Source organism: Heloderma suspectum, chromosome 10 (assembly GCF_057233095.1).
Source record: "Heloderma suspectum isolate Gila_16-S chromosome 10, 16-S_ref, whole genome shotgun sequence".
NCBI classification, from domain to species: Eukaryota; Metazoa; Chordata; class Lepidosauria; order Squamata; family Helodermatidae; genus Heloderma; species Heloderma suspectum.
The window spans coordinates 32,513,123-32,528,760 of record NC_139467.1 but is presented as its reverse complement, the minus strand read 5'-3'; the positions used below and the strand labels follow the sequence as shown (position 1 = coordinate 32,528,760).

Sequence of the window (15,638 nt, the reverse complement as noted above, 5' to 3'; positions counted from 1 at the left end):
AAAGTCCTCAACAGGTTGGGGCCAGGTTATCTGAAGGATCACCTCCTCCCATATGTGCCTGCCCAGACCTTAAGATCATCCTCAGAGGCCCTTCTCCGTGAGCCCCTGCCAAAGGAAGTGAGGCGGGTGGCTACTAGCAGGAGGGCTTTTTCTGCTGTGGCACCCCGGCTGTGGAATGAGCTCCCTAGTGAGGTTTGCCTGGCACCTACATTGTATTCTTTCCAGCGCCAGGTGAAGACCTTTTTATTTTCCCAGGCATTTTAGCATTTTAACTTTCTAGACTTTTAGCTTTGCTGTTTTAAATCTGTATTTTAACTCCCTGCATTGCTGCTAGGTTTTATTCTGGTTGTACTGTTATACTGTGGTTTTAATGTTTTATATATGTTATATTATTTTATTGTGTGCTCTTTGGTTTTAATTTTTGTGAACCACCCAGAGAGCTTCAGCTATTGGGCGGTATAGGAATGAATGAATGAATGAATGAATAAATAAATGTGGATTTCTAACCTCACATTCTTAGCTACAACACAATGCTGCCATGTATGTGATGTTGGGCCAGTCATTATCTCTCAGCTTACGTACCTTACAGGGTTCTGGTGAGGATAACTAACATAAAGTAACTAACACAGCAGGGGAAAAGTGGGCTTCTTTCTCCGTGATGCACTGGTTTTCTACTTGCAGGCAACCCATTCTTCATATGCAGTGGTACAATCCACTGAACTGCCTCTGGACTGTCACACCTCAGCACACTGCACATAATGTGAGGGCTAGCGGGTACCACTCACAGCCCTCCAGCCTTCATACCTCCCTCAGCCCCTAATCCACTGAACTCAGCTGGTATTGCTACCAAGTAGCAATGACTTTAAGTGCCGTCATCCTACAAACAGGTTCAAATTAGCAACCTTGAGACAAAAGCAGCTCAGTCACAACAATCTAACCATGGTTCCCCTTCTGCCACTTGGTTCTTCACAGCTCTCAGGCCAAGTAAAGCATTTACATGCAGTCCAAACAAGAACCAACGTAGTTCAGTGGCAGACCAGAACCTGAGAGAGTCACATGTCTGCAGCAGCCAGGGGGAAATCCATTTTCTCAGGGTGTTTCCCCAACTTATGTTCAGCCTAATCTGTGGTGAGGCAAGCTACAGGACACCTTTCCTCAAGCCCTGATGGGTCCTTGCTCACCTGTACTTCAGAATCCCATCTTGGCCTACACCAACCATTTCTTCCTCTATTTCCCAGGTACTTCTTGCTGAACCCGAATTTCTCATTCAAGTGTCAAAGTGAGAACATCTGGAAGCTTCTGTAAAGACATGCCCTCAACCACAGGGCTGATTGACTCAACACTTGATCCCCCCACCCCACCGTGGTTCTCCTGTGTTACCCTGGTTATTTATTTATTACATTTCTATACTGCCTGATAGCCAAAGTTCTCTGGATTGTTCACAAAAGTTAAAACTCTAAAATACAACATGGTAAAGTATAATATAAAACCTTGAAAAGTTAAAAACAGAATAAAACCAGAGTAAAAACCAACATCAGGAAATGGTCTAAAAATACAGCAACACACATTTAAAAACAGAAGTGAAGAGCTAAAAAGCCTGGGGAAATACAAAGGTCTTCGCCTGGTGCCAAAATCACCACAGTGTAGGTAGCCGGTGAGCCTCTCTGAGGAGGGCATTCTGCAATTAGGGTACCACCACAGAAAAGGCTTTCGCCTTTGTAGCCACCTGCCCCAGGTGAGGGCAGCTGGAGGAGGACATCTGAAGATGATATTAGGGTCCGGGCAAGTAAGTGTGTGTGTGTGTGTGTGTGTGTGTGTGTGCATGTGCATATATATATATATATATGGAAGGAGACCAGTCTTCAGGTAAACTGGCCCCAAACCAGTTAAGGCTTTAAAGTTAATACTAGCACTTCGAATTGGGACCAGAAATGGAGTGGAAGCCAGTGCAGATCATAGACCACTAGCGTAATATTATCATAGTGACTAGTCCCTGTTAACAGTCTAGCTGCCATATTCTGGGCCAGCTGAAGTTTCCGGGCAGCTCCACCTTCCGGGCAGCCCCACCTATACTGGATTACTGTAATCCGAATGAGAGGTTACCAGAGCATGGATAACTGTAGTGAGGTTATCTCTGTCCAGGTAAGGATATAGTTGGTATATCAGCCTAAGCTAATGAAAGGTCTTGTGAAGGAGACTGCATGTGTCAAACACATTCCTCGTCACTGACTTTTGAAAGGTTTCTCCACAGGCAGTAAAGAAGGCAAAGAACCCTGTGGCCCCTAAAATGCAAAGAGATTTAACTGACAGCCAGCATGGTTCAGTGCTTGGACTAGGGAGGCCTCGATCCAGCCATGAAGCTCCCTGTCTCGGCAGCTAAGCAGGGTCAGCCCAGGTTAGTACTTGGATGGGAGACCGCCTGGGAATCAGGCACTGCACTGAGCAGGGGGTTGGACTCGATGGCCTTGTAGGCCCCTTCCAACCCTGTGATTATGATTCTATGATCTATGAGTGATGTTGGGCCAGTCACTATCTCTCAGCTTAACCTATCTTACAGGGTTGTGGTGAGGATAAGGGAACCATGTAGAGCTCTTTGGCGGAAGGGTGGGATATAATATATAACTTTCATATTGCTTAATATATTAAAATCCCTAAGTGGTTCACATGAAAATACAATATAAAAACAAGATCAGAATACATAATTAAAACATTACAACCTCATGACAAGAAAACAGGGTAGTAACGGAGTCTCTCGCAGGTCAGGGAAAGCCTGCGTGAACAGGTGTGTTTTCAAGAGGCATTTAAATCTGCCACCATTTCTGCCTCTCAAACCACACGTGGGGGAGTGTTGCAAAGGATGGGTGCCACCACAGAGAAGACCCCACTTATGTACCGCTACCTGGTGACATTCCATTGGCCATGGTACATATGCACGTACGCACACGCGTGCACACACACACACAAATCCATGATAGGAACCTACCACGTCAGACTCTTTGGTCCAGTACTATGAATGGCAGTGGCTTTCATGGTGAGGGGGTGGTGGGCAGAGGTCTTCTTCATCTCCTGGTACCCGATTCTTTTAGCTGGGGATGCCAGGGGTTGAAGCTGGGACCCTTCTGCTTGCAAAGCATGTGCCTGAGCTACACACCCTCCCCATTCCACGCTGACAGCCAACTTCATTTGATGCATGAAATGGGCAGAGAAGTGGAAGTTTGTGCCTGCATCGCAGAGAATGAGATCATTTCATTCATTACTCTTTTATCCCGCTTTTCTTCCATCATGGAACCCAAGGTGACGTACATGGGGTTAAGAACATAGGAAGCTGCTGTCAGGGTGGACACTGAGCCCATAGAATCCCAGAGTAGTTCTGATTCTGAGGAAGAGCAGTCGCTCCTGGGAGAGGAGCGCGCCCCATTTTCCCAGGGCCCGCAGCTGACAGAGATTCCTCCCACCAGCATTGCTAGATTAGAAAGCAGTCCAGGGAGTGACAGAGCGTGAGAAGCAGACTTGATGGACGCGCGACGCCGACGCAGAGAGCGGCGCCAAATGGAGGGCGCAGAAAGGAGGCGTAGTGCCCGGTTGGCGCGCAAACAACGGCTGCGCCCAGAGGATCCACGGGAAAAGGGGAGGGACTCTCCCTAGACCTTAAGTTCAGGGGTCTGCCAGTAATTCCCTTTCAAAAGGGGACCGACTGTTCCAACGTAGGGCATAGGTACTCTGCTGCTCATATCTAGTTGCTAACAGTAGAGTTGTGAAGCTGTAAAAGAGGAATAAAGCTTTGAAAAGAATCCCTTTGTCTGCGTCTGGACTTGGCTACTGGATGAGACTGAGGGAGCCCTCCAAGGAGCCCCTGACAGCTGCCTTATTCCGAGTCAGACCGTTGGTCCATCTAGCCCAGTACTGCTGGCAGCGGCTCTCCCAGGTTTCAGGTTGGATTCTTTCCTACCCTACCTGGAGAAGCTGGGGATCGAACCAGGGACCTTCTGCATGCAAAGCAGGTGCTTTACCGCTGAGCTACAGGCCCTCATCCCCAGGTGGATTCCATCCAGCCGCTGGCCACATGGCTGCATCACGCACCTTCAGATCTTCCCCTGAGAACATTTGCATGCAATTGTGAGCAACCTCAGATATCTTTTGCAATACAATTCCCACCATCCCCCACTTTTCTGACATTTCGATGTGAGTGCTGACAATCAGGACCATAAATGTTCACAGGCGAGTTTAGAAATTCACAAAATTTGCCAAACTGTGGAAATCATTATTAACATACACGCATGTGGGTAGAGGTCCAGTGGAGGGGAGGATAACTAATCACCATCATCTTGGGGTCTTCACGTTTAACCTTTTGTTTGTCTGAGGAGCCTAGGTAAACAGAAAACATATCTAGAAAACTAAATTTCACTAGCTCTATTATCAGTTTCAGAAGGAAAATAAGTTTCCTATACTTCCTTCAGAAGGAAATAAGTTTCAGAAAGAAAATAAATTTCACCTGAAAGACCGTCTCCTCCCATATGAGCCTGCGCTAAACCTGCAATCTTCATTAGAGGGCTTGTCATAGGTCCCATCACCAAGAGGCTAGGCTGGAGAGTGGACAAGACAGGGCCTTTTCTACAGCAGCACCCCAGCTCTGGAACTCCCTCCTGAGGGAGGTCAGGTTGGCTCCACCCTTACCAGGTTTTAGATGGGCCTTTGACGGATTTTAAAATTGTCCTGAGTGATATTACAGAATGTTTTCTTTCTGCTTTCATTCTGTTGTGAATTTATTGTATTGTCGGCAGAAAGGCGATTTATACATACTTTTAACAAAAACTAAATCAATCAGTCTGTAAAACAGATACATTTTTCTAGCCTGTCTTCTAAAAACAGAGTTCAAAAAATTACAGATGCTTCATTCCTTGATAATAGGCTGCATATATGCTGCTATATGTTTGGTGTCTTGATGTGCAGGCTGTGGATGAGATTGTGCACGTGAGATATTGGCTCTGTGCATATTTCTAGTTTTGTGCTTGTAGTACATTGTAACAGTCTGGATTATGGTAGATTGATAGCAGTAGCGTCATGTCATCTGTGGAGGCCCACACCGTGTCCTAGAGAGAAAACTCCACCCCTGATTTGGGGGCATGTTGCAGCAGGTGTGCTCAACTCACATGGGCTTCTATGTTGCCCCGTGTGAACCAAAAGCACACCTTAAAGCGCAACCAGCAACATGCCCCTGCATTTGTGCATTTCTGCGGAAGATTAGTCATGGGGCTGCTTAGTAATCACATCTACCTCCACCAACATTACACATGGGGCAGAATGTGGTGGCAGAGTAGACTGTAGAGTGTGTGTGGTGGAGGAAGAGAGAGATCACTTTTATTTACAAAAATAAGAACACTTTGCATATAAAAATCTAGCATATCAGGGAGGAAGGTCCCAACCCAGGCCTCTCCCTGCTGTGCTAGTTTTCTAGCTTGCAGCATGTTTGGGTTTTGCTTTTTACATAAGGAAACATATTTTAAAATGTGATCCTCCAACCTGTAGCCTAAAGCAATATGCTCCATTTGATCACCTTGGGATTCTGCCACCTTGTTCTGCTAAGTGCAAAACCAACTGCATGCTGGATTACCACAAAGGAGTCAGGCATTCTTTTTCCAACTGCAGCTGGAAGCTCACAAGCGGCCTTCCATGTTCTTTGTCACCAGCACTTTGACCAGATCTGGCAGCAGCATCTGGCATCAGCATCTGGCATCCTTGGGCAGCTGCCAAGGACCCAGAAGCACGACAGGGCCCAACAGTGCCAGCACCTGTTTTGAGCTCTCCAGCCTGCTCTATCTCCAGGGCCCTCACTTAATGAGCAGTGGCTAGATGGAAAGCTGCCATTTAAATTGCCCACAAAGCCCGGGAGGCATGAGGCATTGTGGGTAAATACAATGACAGTTTGCTCACAACTGCCCTCTGCAGATTGCAGTGCTGCTTCTGCCCACTCCCAGAAACCCAGAGGGTCCACAACCATGACTTGTAGCTGCCAAGGTTCAGCACCCTGGATAGCTCCTTTAGAGTTCTGACTGAAACCCAGCGCAGAATCACCGCCCCACTGACATCGGAGCCACCAGCCTCCACTGCTGTACATTAAATTAAAATACTATCATGATGAGATGTGAAGGCTTGGGGGGGGGAACTAGGGGGGAAAAACAAGAAAAGTGGGTAAGGGAGAGAGAATCCTTGGTTTTTTCTTTTACATTTTTCAGCGATCCCTAGGGGGGGAAATGCCATTTTTATTTCCCCACCCCCACACACACCATTTTTTCCCTGGGTTTTTTTTCCAGGCCTTCCCATCTCTAGCCATTTGTGCCTGCCCAAGATTCCCACACCCCTTTAAGTCTGTGACTGCACTGAAATCGGGCCACTGGAGTTAAGGGCTCCCCCCGCCCCACTCGATGAATTAAGGAAGCTGGAATGTTGTGCTCTTTTCCTAGAATGGGTGGGGGCGAAGCAAAGAGGTTACATTGGCCAGACGCACCCTAGGTACTTAGTTCTGGTGTGCAGAAGGATTGGTGCCTGCAGTCAGAAACCTAGACTGTCTGGGGGCAATAAAGGCTGGGAACAACAGAGGGCCCCCACCCTGGTCTCCAGGATCTGGATTTGCCACTGAATTTCACAAATACATACAAGCATAATATGGATACCACTTTTTTTAAAAAAATAAAGGTCATCTATGATGTATTTCTAAGTTTCTCCCTCTGTCTGATGAGGATGGGCCCTGTTTTTCCCAAATTCAGCCAGACACCTCCCTTCCAGCCATGTACCAACCTGACCAGCAGTGCGGTTCAACCACTTTACCCAATCTGGAGCTGTCCACTCGTGCTGGACTAGAACTCCATCATCCCCCATGGCCATTGGCTCCACCTTAGGCACACTTGACTGGTAATAACTGGCCATGTTGGCTGAGAGATTACAGGAGCTGCAGCCCAAGCCCAACACATCCGGAGGACCCAAGGATTGGGGAAGGCTGGGTTAAAACAAAGCATTGGCCTGTCTCCATATACGCAACAGCAGAAATCTGCATCCCTCCAGAGAGGAACAGGCAAATCAACATTCCGTGTTTATTCCCTCTGGGCTTTTCCATCAATGTATCCTAGCCCTGACCTGGGGAAACCATTCTCTGGGGGTGGAGGGAGAGCAAAGCACAGAAATTGGGGGACACATCCATCCATTTTTGTAGATTTGCCATCTGCCTGGATGGGAAGGAAAGCAGAACCCTAGGGAAGAGTGGTTGGAATCAAAAGGAGTTCTCAAAAGAAGCCATTCACGTTTCTGCACCTACATAAAGCTGCACATTTCAACCCACTTACTCTAGAGTAATACCACTGCAACAGCTACAAAGCAAGTGGTTTCGAGATTCCAGTCTATCTCTTCATATCAGTCTATTGGTGGGTTGTACATCGCCCAGAGTGGCTGGGTGACCAGTCAGATGGGCGATTAATAAATTTAATAAATAAATAAAATAAATAAATATCTTTCAGTATCGGGCACATCGTGAACAGGCCTTATAACATCCCGTTCCTCACCACATAATCCAAGAAACATTGCAATGGCTTGCCATGTCACACTTTTAAACACACACACACACGACACAAGTTCCTTTGAGTTTACATAAATCACTTCTAAACTACATTTGTCCACATCTTTCAGACAAATTGTTTAACCGTATCAACAAGACCCAGATTAACAGTGCAATCCTCTAGATGTCTACTCATTGAGTTCAATAGGCCTTACTACTAGGTACGTGCGCATAGGATTGCAGCCTAAAGGTACAATCCTAAATACACTTTCTAGGGAGCAAACCTCAGTGAACACAGTGGCTTAGTTCCAAGTAAACATGCACAGAATTGCACTGTAAGGCTGCAGTCCTAGGCACACTTGACTTGGAGTAAGTCCCATTGAGCTCAATGGAATTTACTTCTGATAAAATATGCATAGGATTGGGCTGCATGACTGCAATCCCCTGTAGGGAGTCTGTCCCATTGAATGGAATGGGATGTCTGAGTAAATATGCTTAGGTTCATGCTGCAAAGAAACCTATACAACTTATACACATGCCAAGTGCCATAAAGTTACCTTGGGACCACCACAAAAAAAGATGTTTCTTATCAGTGGGTTGGATCAAGATTTAGTTAGAGCAGACCCACTGAAATCAATGGGACATGTTACTCATGACTAACTCAAGTCCAAATTATTTCAATGTGACTACTCTAGCCTGAATTTGGATCCAATCCTATGTCTCCAGCAAACAATATGGGCTTGAAGTTTCAGACAGTTGCCAAAGTTGAATGACTGCTTTCTGCCTTAAAATAGGTTTAATTCTGAACAGGCGCTGTGCATTTCAACAGGATTATTCATGACCCGATGTTTAGCATCTAGTCTTCCATCTAAAATGGAAGTGTTTGTGTGTGCACTTACATTCTGAAGCTCCAGCTCAACCAATGTAAGCCTACACTACAACAGCAATCAAAATGGTTGCCTGCCATCAAAGGTTTCTTAGCCAGTACAAATATATGAGCCAAAACAAATCCTCAAATCACACTGGGGCTGTTCACACGAGATGCCATAGCTCATTGTGGTTTATTTAAGCCATGATGAGCTGCAGCGTGTCGTGCGAACCCAGTCATAGACTTTCTTCCACGGATCTTTCCCCTCTAAGAAGCAAGATAGAAAAGAGGTGCCACACAAAACACAAACAGGGTTTCTAGCCACAAGAGTGTTAGACACGTGCCCCCCCCCCCAAAAAAAAGTTAGGCTGATCCAGAAACGATACAGTGATTTTTTATTTGACGTGGTGGGAAGGGGAACGAACTTGGTTAAGCATCTGAAAATTTCTGTACAACTTAGAAATGTTGCTGTCTTGCCTTTGCAATACAGTTGGTTCAAAAGATGCCACCTTTTGTGTATACATTATGGATACGAATACGTAGCCTTAAAAACCATAGGAAGCGGTCTTGGTGCATTAGAGGGGAAAAAATACAAAACCCACATTTCAACAGCACCTTTATTAGGACCAAAACCGAAACAACACAAAATAGTGAGCAAGCTTTGGGGCTCTCCAGAACTCTTATTCAGGCTGGACAGTAAAAACTGGAGTAGACTAGCTTGAACTGGAAGCTACAACGTCTGCACTGAGTCAAGATGCAGTGTAGAAGACAGCAGACTTATAGCACAATCCCATGCATGCTTATTCAGAAGTCAGCCCCACTGTATTCAGTGGGGCTTACTCCCAGGTAAGTATATATAGGCCCAGGTAAGTATATATAGGATTTCAGCCTGTATTGGATTAGGCTGTACTAGAGCCTATGGGGATTTTAGGTTGCACCTAGGACAAAGAAACAAATCATGGCTGATCCCTCATTTTGGAAAGCATACAATCCAGCAGTTACTCTGATACATCTCCAGCCCTAAGTGAAATGCACAGAGTCCTTGTGAGCAAGAGAGCAGAAGTCAAGAGAAACATGGTTGCTTTTATATACGCAAAGTTGGAGATTAATTATTAGGTTTTGTTGTGGATACCAGGACAACATGCAAAGATGAAACATGCAGGTAATCAAAGTGAAGTTCTACCTCCATGCCTAACAGACAACCACCTTGCCCCCCATAAAGAGTATAATTTAAAAAAAAAAAAAAGCCTTACTGGATCATACCAAGGTTCATTTAGTCACTCATTCATTTATTATATTTCTATACTGCCCCACAGCTGAAGCTCTCTGGGCGGTACACAAAAATTAAAATACATTATATGAAAGTATAAAAAGCCATTCACATAAGGACATCAAACAAATAGCACACACAACAACAACAACAACAACAACAACATATATCTAAAGCAATCAGCCAGAGACAATCCAGGACCTAATCAAAACACTTCTTACGTACTGCCAAATGCCTGAGAGAGCAGTTTTAACCTGGCACCAGAAAGATTACAATGTTTGCACCAGGCAGGCCTCATCAGGGGGATTATTCCAAAAATGGGTGGGCCACCACTGAGAAGGCCCTCCCTTGTTGCCACCCTCTGAGCCTCCCTCAGAGGAGGCACCCAGAGGAGGGCCTTGGATGCAGAGTGAAGCAGTCTACTCTAAGTCCGGCCAGCCTCCTGTGGGAGCTCGTAAGCAAGGTATGAATGTGACCTCTCCTATTGTGAGCCAGTATGGTGTAGTGTTTAGAGTCTTGGGAAGGACTGGGAAGATCTGGGTTCTAGCCCCCACTCTGCCATGAAGCTCATTGGATGAATGGCCAGCCACTGACTCTCAGCCTAACCTACCTCACAACTCACAGGGTTGTTGTAAATAAAAATGGAGAGGAGGAGGATCATGCACACTGCCTTGGGCTCCTTGGAGGAAAGGTGGGATATAAATGTAACAATAAATAAATAATTACAAATAAATATTGTTTATTAATAAACAAAGATCCTGCAAGCCTAAAGTCTGCCCACCCCTGATGTAAAGGAGATGCCTTTACATCAGAGCATCTTTGCTCCATGCAATTTTATAGCATTGATTCCCAACCATTTTGCTAAGAAGGCCTTGCAAATGGAATTTTGTCTTGATTTGAGGTCCAAATAAATAATAATTACAAATAAATATTGTTTGTTCTGGCCAGGACCTAGTATTCGGAGATATATGGTCTTGGAACATGGAGGTTCCATTTAATTCTGATAGCTTATAGCCATTTATAGGCCTGTCCTCCATAAATTTCTCTAATCCTTAAAAACCATCTAAACTAGTGCCATCACCGCATCCCATGGCAATGAACTAAATCCCATAATTTCATTCTGTGAAAAAGTCCTGAACCTACAGCCAACCTATTTCCCTGTCTTTCCCCATTCAGAATTTTATAAATCTCTCTATTCCCCCTTAACAATTGAATGAAACCATATGAAGAACATAAGAAGAGCTATGCTGGGTCAGATCAAAGGCCTCTCTAGTCAACATTGCAGCCTAGATAACAAACCCAAAGTCCAAAATAATCCCCTAGATAATAATGCCTGCCCACAAAAGTACCATCATCTTGTCATAGGGTTCTTGCTACTGATAGATCAAAATGTCAAAATTAAAAGGACCTTCTGGTTATGAGTTATCTGCCTCTATAGAGCCATTATTCCTCAACAGTGAATTAGATTAGGACAGCTGCAAGAAATTTTGTGGGTGTGAGCAAGCTGACCACAGATGAGAATGGGGAATGTGACATGAAGCTGGACCCCAAATCAAGACAAAATTCCATTTGCAAGGCCTTCTTAGCAAAATGGTTGGGAATCAATACTATAAAAGTGCATGGAGCAAAGACGCTCTGATGCAAAGGGATCTCCTTCACAGCAGGGTGGGCAGACTTTAGGCTTGCAAGATCTTTGTTTTCCACTAGAACCCTGAGAAGCCAGCTGCTAAACAGGAGCTCAGGAAGGCAGCTATAAAATTGAGTAGCATGCCTCTGAGCACATGCCCAGCCCAGCAGCTTTCTTTCAGTACCAGAACTGGAGCTTGCACACAAACACTTTTGTGCATGAGCTTACTCCTGTTCACCCTCACAAGCTTTCTTGATTTCAGCAGCCTAATGGGTAAAGGCCTTTTGTTGTCAATGTTGCTAAACCATTGGGAGTCAGGAAGCCCTCACTGATCCACTACAGATCCCTCAGAGATCTACCAGAAGATCTGAATCTATCTTCTGCCTGCCCCTGCTTTACACAGTACATGGGGCTACTTTAAGCAGGGGTGCTAGTACCCATCTTAATCCATGGCCATTTTAGGTAGTTGTTTAAAGTGGAAGTAATACAATGTATCAACTGGGATGGGCAGAAGACAAATCTGTAGATCTCTGGTTGATTTGCAGTAGATCTGTGGGGATTTCTGACTGCCAATGATGTAATGATAGCAGCAACAAAATGACACACACACCCCTTGTAAATTATTCCTCTAAGACAAAGGAAGCCTGGGGTAAACAGGAGCGGATTTCTGTGTTGCAGGATGACACTCCAAACAAAAACCTGGGCCCAGAGTTCAAATTCTAGGCGCATGTCTTTTGCACCAGGCTCCAGTTGGTGGATCTCTGGGTTCTAGAAAAGCAACCAACATAGAACCCCACAAGCCTGACGTCTGCCCACTCCTGCCATTTAAGATGGGAGTTTACAAATGTAGATGTTCGTTGGGGTGTCATACTTTCAACTTTGGCCCCATCTGGATCCTGTGCTGCAATGCTGTGTCCCTCCCTTCCCTACGCCATGGAAATCAACGGAAGACAAGGAAGGGGCCCTTCTACATTTGGGAGAGAGGAGGTTTTAAACTTTGCCGCTCCACGTGGAGGCCTGCGTCTCCAGCACCTTTTTCAGCTGCCCCTTTCCCTCCATCGTTCTTGAAGGGCGTTCCCCCCCGATTTTTAAGCTACCACGACGACGGCCTGGTTAACACAGCGATTCTCTCGGCTATCGTCCCCCCCTTCCCCTTTTAGAGGCAAACTCCCAAGCGACCCATTTCGAAAAGGGGAGGGGTGTATTGAAATCAATCCGAGATCACTTTACAGCAACCCAACTCTTGAACTCTGGAGATCACGGAAAGAAAAAGAACGCAGGAACTGACCCTCTGGGCCTCAAGAAAGGGAGAGAGGCCTGATGGGGCAGGGATGGGGAGGGCAGAAAAGCCCCCCCCCGACCCACACAACAGCAGGGAGCGCATATGGACACCGGGTCAAGCGGGCACAGAGCCGGGTCAGGGGGAGGCGAACGGGTGTTGCGGGTGGGGGGCGGCGCGATCTCCTCTCGCCCCGCACGCACGGAGGATGGAGCGGGTCCGTGGGCTCCCCGGCTCCTGCGGCAGACCTCGCCCCCTCCCGCTCGCTCTCCCCGCTTGCGCCCGGCTCGCTCCGGATCAGCCCAGCCCACGAGGCCTTCGGGCGCCCGCCAGCAGTTCCCAAACTTTGCGCGCCCGCAAGCTGCCCACCAGGCTGCGCCCGGCCGCGGAGGCCCACGCCGGGCGGCGCCTTAGGCCCCAGGGCGGCCCCGCCAGCGGTTGGCCCCTCCGGGGGAGCGCGCCGCCGCCCGCCGCCCGCGACAGCGCGTCCCCTCGGCCGCCCTTACCTGGTGCACGAAAACGTCCACGGGGGAGTCGAGGGCGACGCCTTCTTTGCTGGTCATGGAGAGGAACCCGAAGCCCATCCGCACGTTGAACCATTTACAGATCCCGGCGCCATGCCAGAGCGGCTGGTCTGCCTCGTCCGGCCTGGGCGAGTCCCCCGCGGGCTCTTCCTCGCCCGCCTTGGCGCAGCCACCTAGGGACATACACGCGGATCATCAGCCGCAGCCGCGTCCAGGCCGCCGGCCCCCCCCTCCTCCCCAGTGCCACGGGGGGGAGCGCTGCGGGGGGACTTGGCCTCCTGGGGCCCAGGGGCCCCCCCGCGCGAGGGGACCCAGCTTACCTCCCGGCCAACCCACCACCTCCCAGCGGGGAACGACGCCCCCCCGCCCCCCGAGAGCAACGGGGACTTCCAGCCCTGCCGAGCGCACGGCGGACCCGCGCAAGTGGCTCGGCAAGAAGCCATCCAGAGCCTCCGGTTTGGGCTTGTTGAGTTTGCGGTGGGGGGGGGGGAAGAGGATTCCCTTCCCTAAATCCAAGCGTCCACCCATAGTGTGTGTGTGGGGGGGATTCCCCAGCCAAAGTCCAGGTCACCGGGGAGCGGGGGGGGGGGAGGCAAAATGCCATCCAGAGCCTCCGGTTTGGGCTTGTTGATTTGGGGCGGGGGGAGAGAAAGAGAGGATTCCCTTCCCTAAATCCAAGCGTCCATCCATAGAGGATGGGGGGGGGGGGAATTCCCCAGCCAAAGTCCGGATCACCGGGGAGCGGGGGAGAGACAAAATGCCGGGAACTGTCCACCCTCTTCCAAATTCCAAAAAATTCAAAAAAGTGGCCAAAACATTCAAAACAACTTAGAAATCGGTGGGTTTTCCGCTTGAAATCCACCTCATTGAAGTGGGGCGACACCACACAGTATTTTCAGAGGGTGGTCAACAAATAAAACTTGGGGGGGGGGGTTGAGTGGGAGAGAATGACACTTCTGCTCCATTTTTAACTATCTAAAGATTTGGAGAGATGAGTATGTAAAACTAGTTTTATGGAAAGAGATAGAAAGATTTAAGGAAGAAAACACACACTTCAGAAAGGGCAGGATACCTCCCTTTGAAGACATACACGCTGCGTTTCAAACTTTTTAAAGAACTCCCTCTTTTTAAAAACACACACACACACAAATCTCCAGCTGCCAGAGGCACCCAAAACTTTCCCAAACTCCACCTTCCCCAATTCCAATTTCTAAAGGAAAAGCACACGGTGAACCCAAAAAGTGGCTACACCGCCCCCTCCCTAAAAAAAGGGAACAAAACATAACTTAAGAGTCTAAACAGAAATAAACTCCCCTGTCTTTCACTTTTATTTTTAAAAAAGTGAGGAAACTGAAAATATCGTAATAACTATTCGTGAATTAGAATTACAAATAACTTCAGAACACAGAGCTCATTTTCAAAACAAGGGTGGTTTGGGGGCGGGGAGGGGGGAGGAAGAAAGAAAGAAAAAGGAAGTGCCTGAATTATTTGTTTTAAGAAGAACTGGGTATGAAAATTTCACTTGACCTGCAAATTGCTGGTTAGAAACAGACCCCATTCTGTACCCGTGGTGGAAATGGTGGACTCGGCAGAAGCCGCCGCCGCCTCTTCTCTGCCTGCCAGTCTCGGAGAGGGTGTCACAGCAGCTCACCAGCCCCCAAAAATGAGAGAAGGGGGGGTGAGGGTGGTGGGGGAAGATTCAAAACAAGAGGAGGGAAGGAGAGAGAGAGAGAGAGAGGGTTGCTACATCTTCACTGCAACAATTGCTGAGGGAGGGCCCAGTGGCCTTCCAAGGCTTCCCAAATTTCTAAGAGACAATAGAATTCCCCCAACGCCAAACCTTGTTGGCTCACCCCTCCCCCGCCTTTTGCCTTCTCTCCCGCCGCCTCCTCCTCCTCCTCACCCCCCACCCCGCGCCGCAATCTAAGCTCCCTTCCCTCCCAGGAGACAAAAAAATGTAACCTTCTGCCATTCTGGAAGCTACGAGGTCCATCCTGGTTAGTGTCAGTTCTTTTAAACACACGCACATCTTTCCCTTTCACACTAGATTCATCTTGCTGGATTTGGAGGGCATGGTGAAGTGGGGGGGGCGGCGGGGAGGGAGGGAGGATCTCTTTAATCCTAAGGGAAGATGGGATCTGTTTGTTTGGCCATATTCAGTTTCACTTGGGCCATCTATCCATTTGCGCTCGCGTACAGGCGCCCCCAGTCCTTTCTCGTTCACGCCTGACTCATCTGGTTGGATTTGGAGGACGTCGTGAGGGTGGGGGAGGGGAGAGATGTCTTTAATCCTAAGGGAAGATGGGATCTTTGGGGCCATGTTCAGTTTCACACGGTCTGTTCGTTTACACTCTCGTACGTGTACACACACACACACACACTCCTTTCTCACGTGACACCCCTTGCTCATCCTAATTATACAGTCCAAAAAAGGGGAGGTGTTGACTGATGTACGTGTGTGTGTGTGTGTACACACGCAACTTCGGGGGGGGGGGAGATTACCTGCCAAGGTAGGGGTGTGTGT

The 15,638-nt window shown here is 47.8% G+C and overlaps 1 protein-coding gene across 1 annotated transcript in view; it reads right to left on the bottom strand.

Annotated features, from left to right (window-relative positions):
- Positions 1 to 14,672, bottom strand: part of LIN28A (lin-28 RNA binding posttranscriptional regulator A) — a 58,037-nt gene extending 43,365 nt beyond the window's left edge. Inside the window, exons 1-2 of the mRNA XM_084814408.1 lie at positions 14,642 to 14,672; positions 13,097 to 13,287 (exon numbers count right to left, since the gene is read on the bottom strand). Coding sequence (XP_084670534.1) covers positions 13,097 to 13,287; positions 14,642 to 14,672 — 222 coding nt within the window. The remainder of the gene's footprint in view (positions 1 to 13,096; positions 13,288 to 14,641) is intronic.
- Between the last annotated feature and the right edge of the window lie 966 nt (positions 14,673 to 15,638).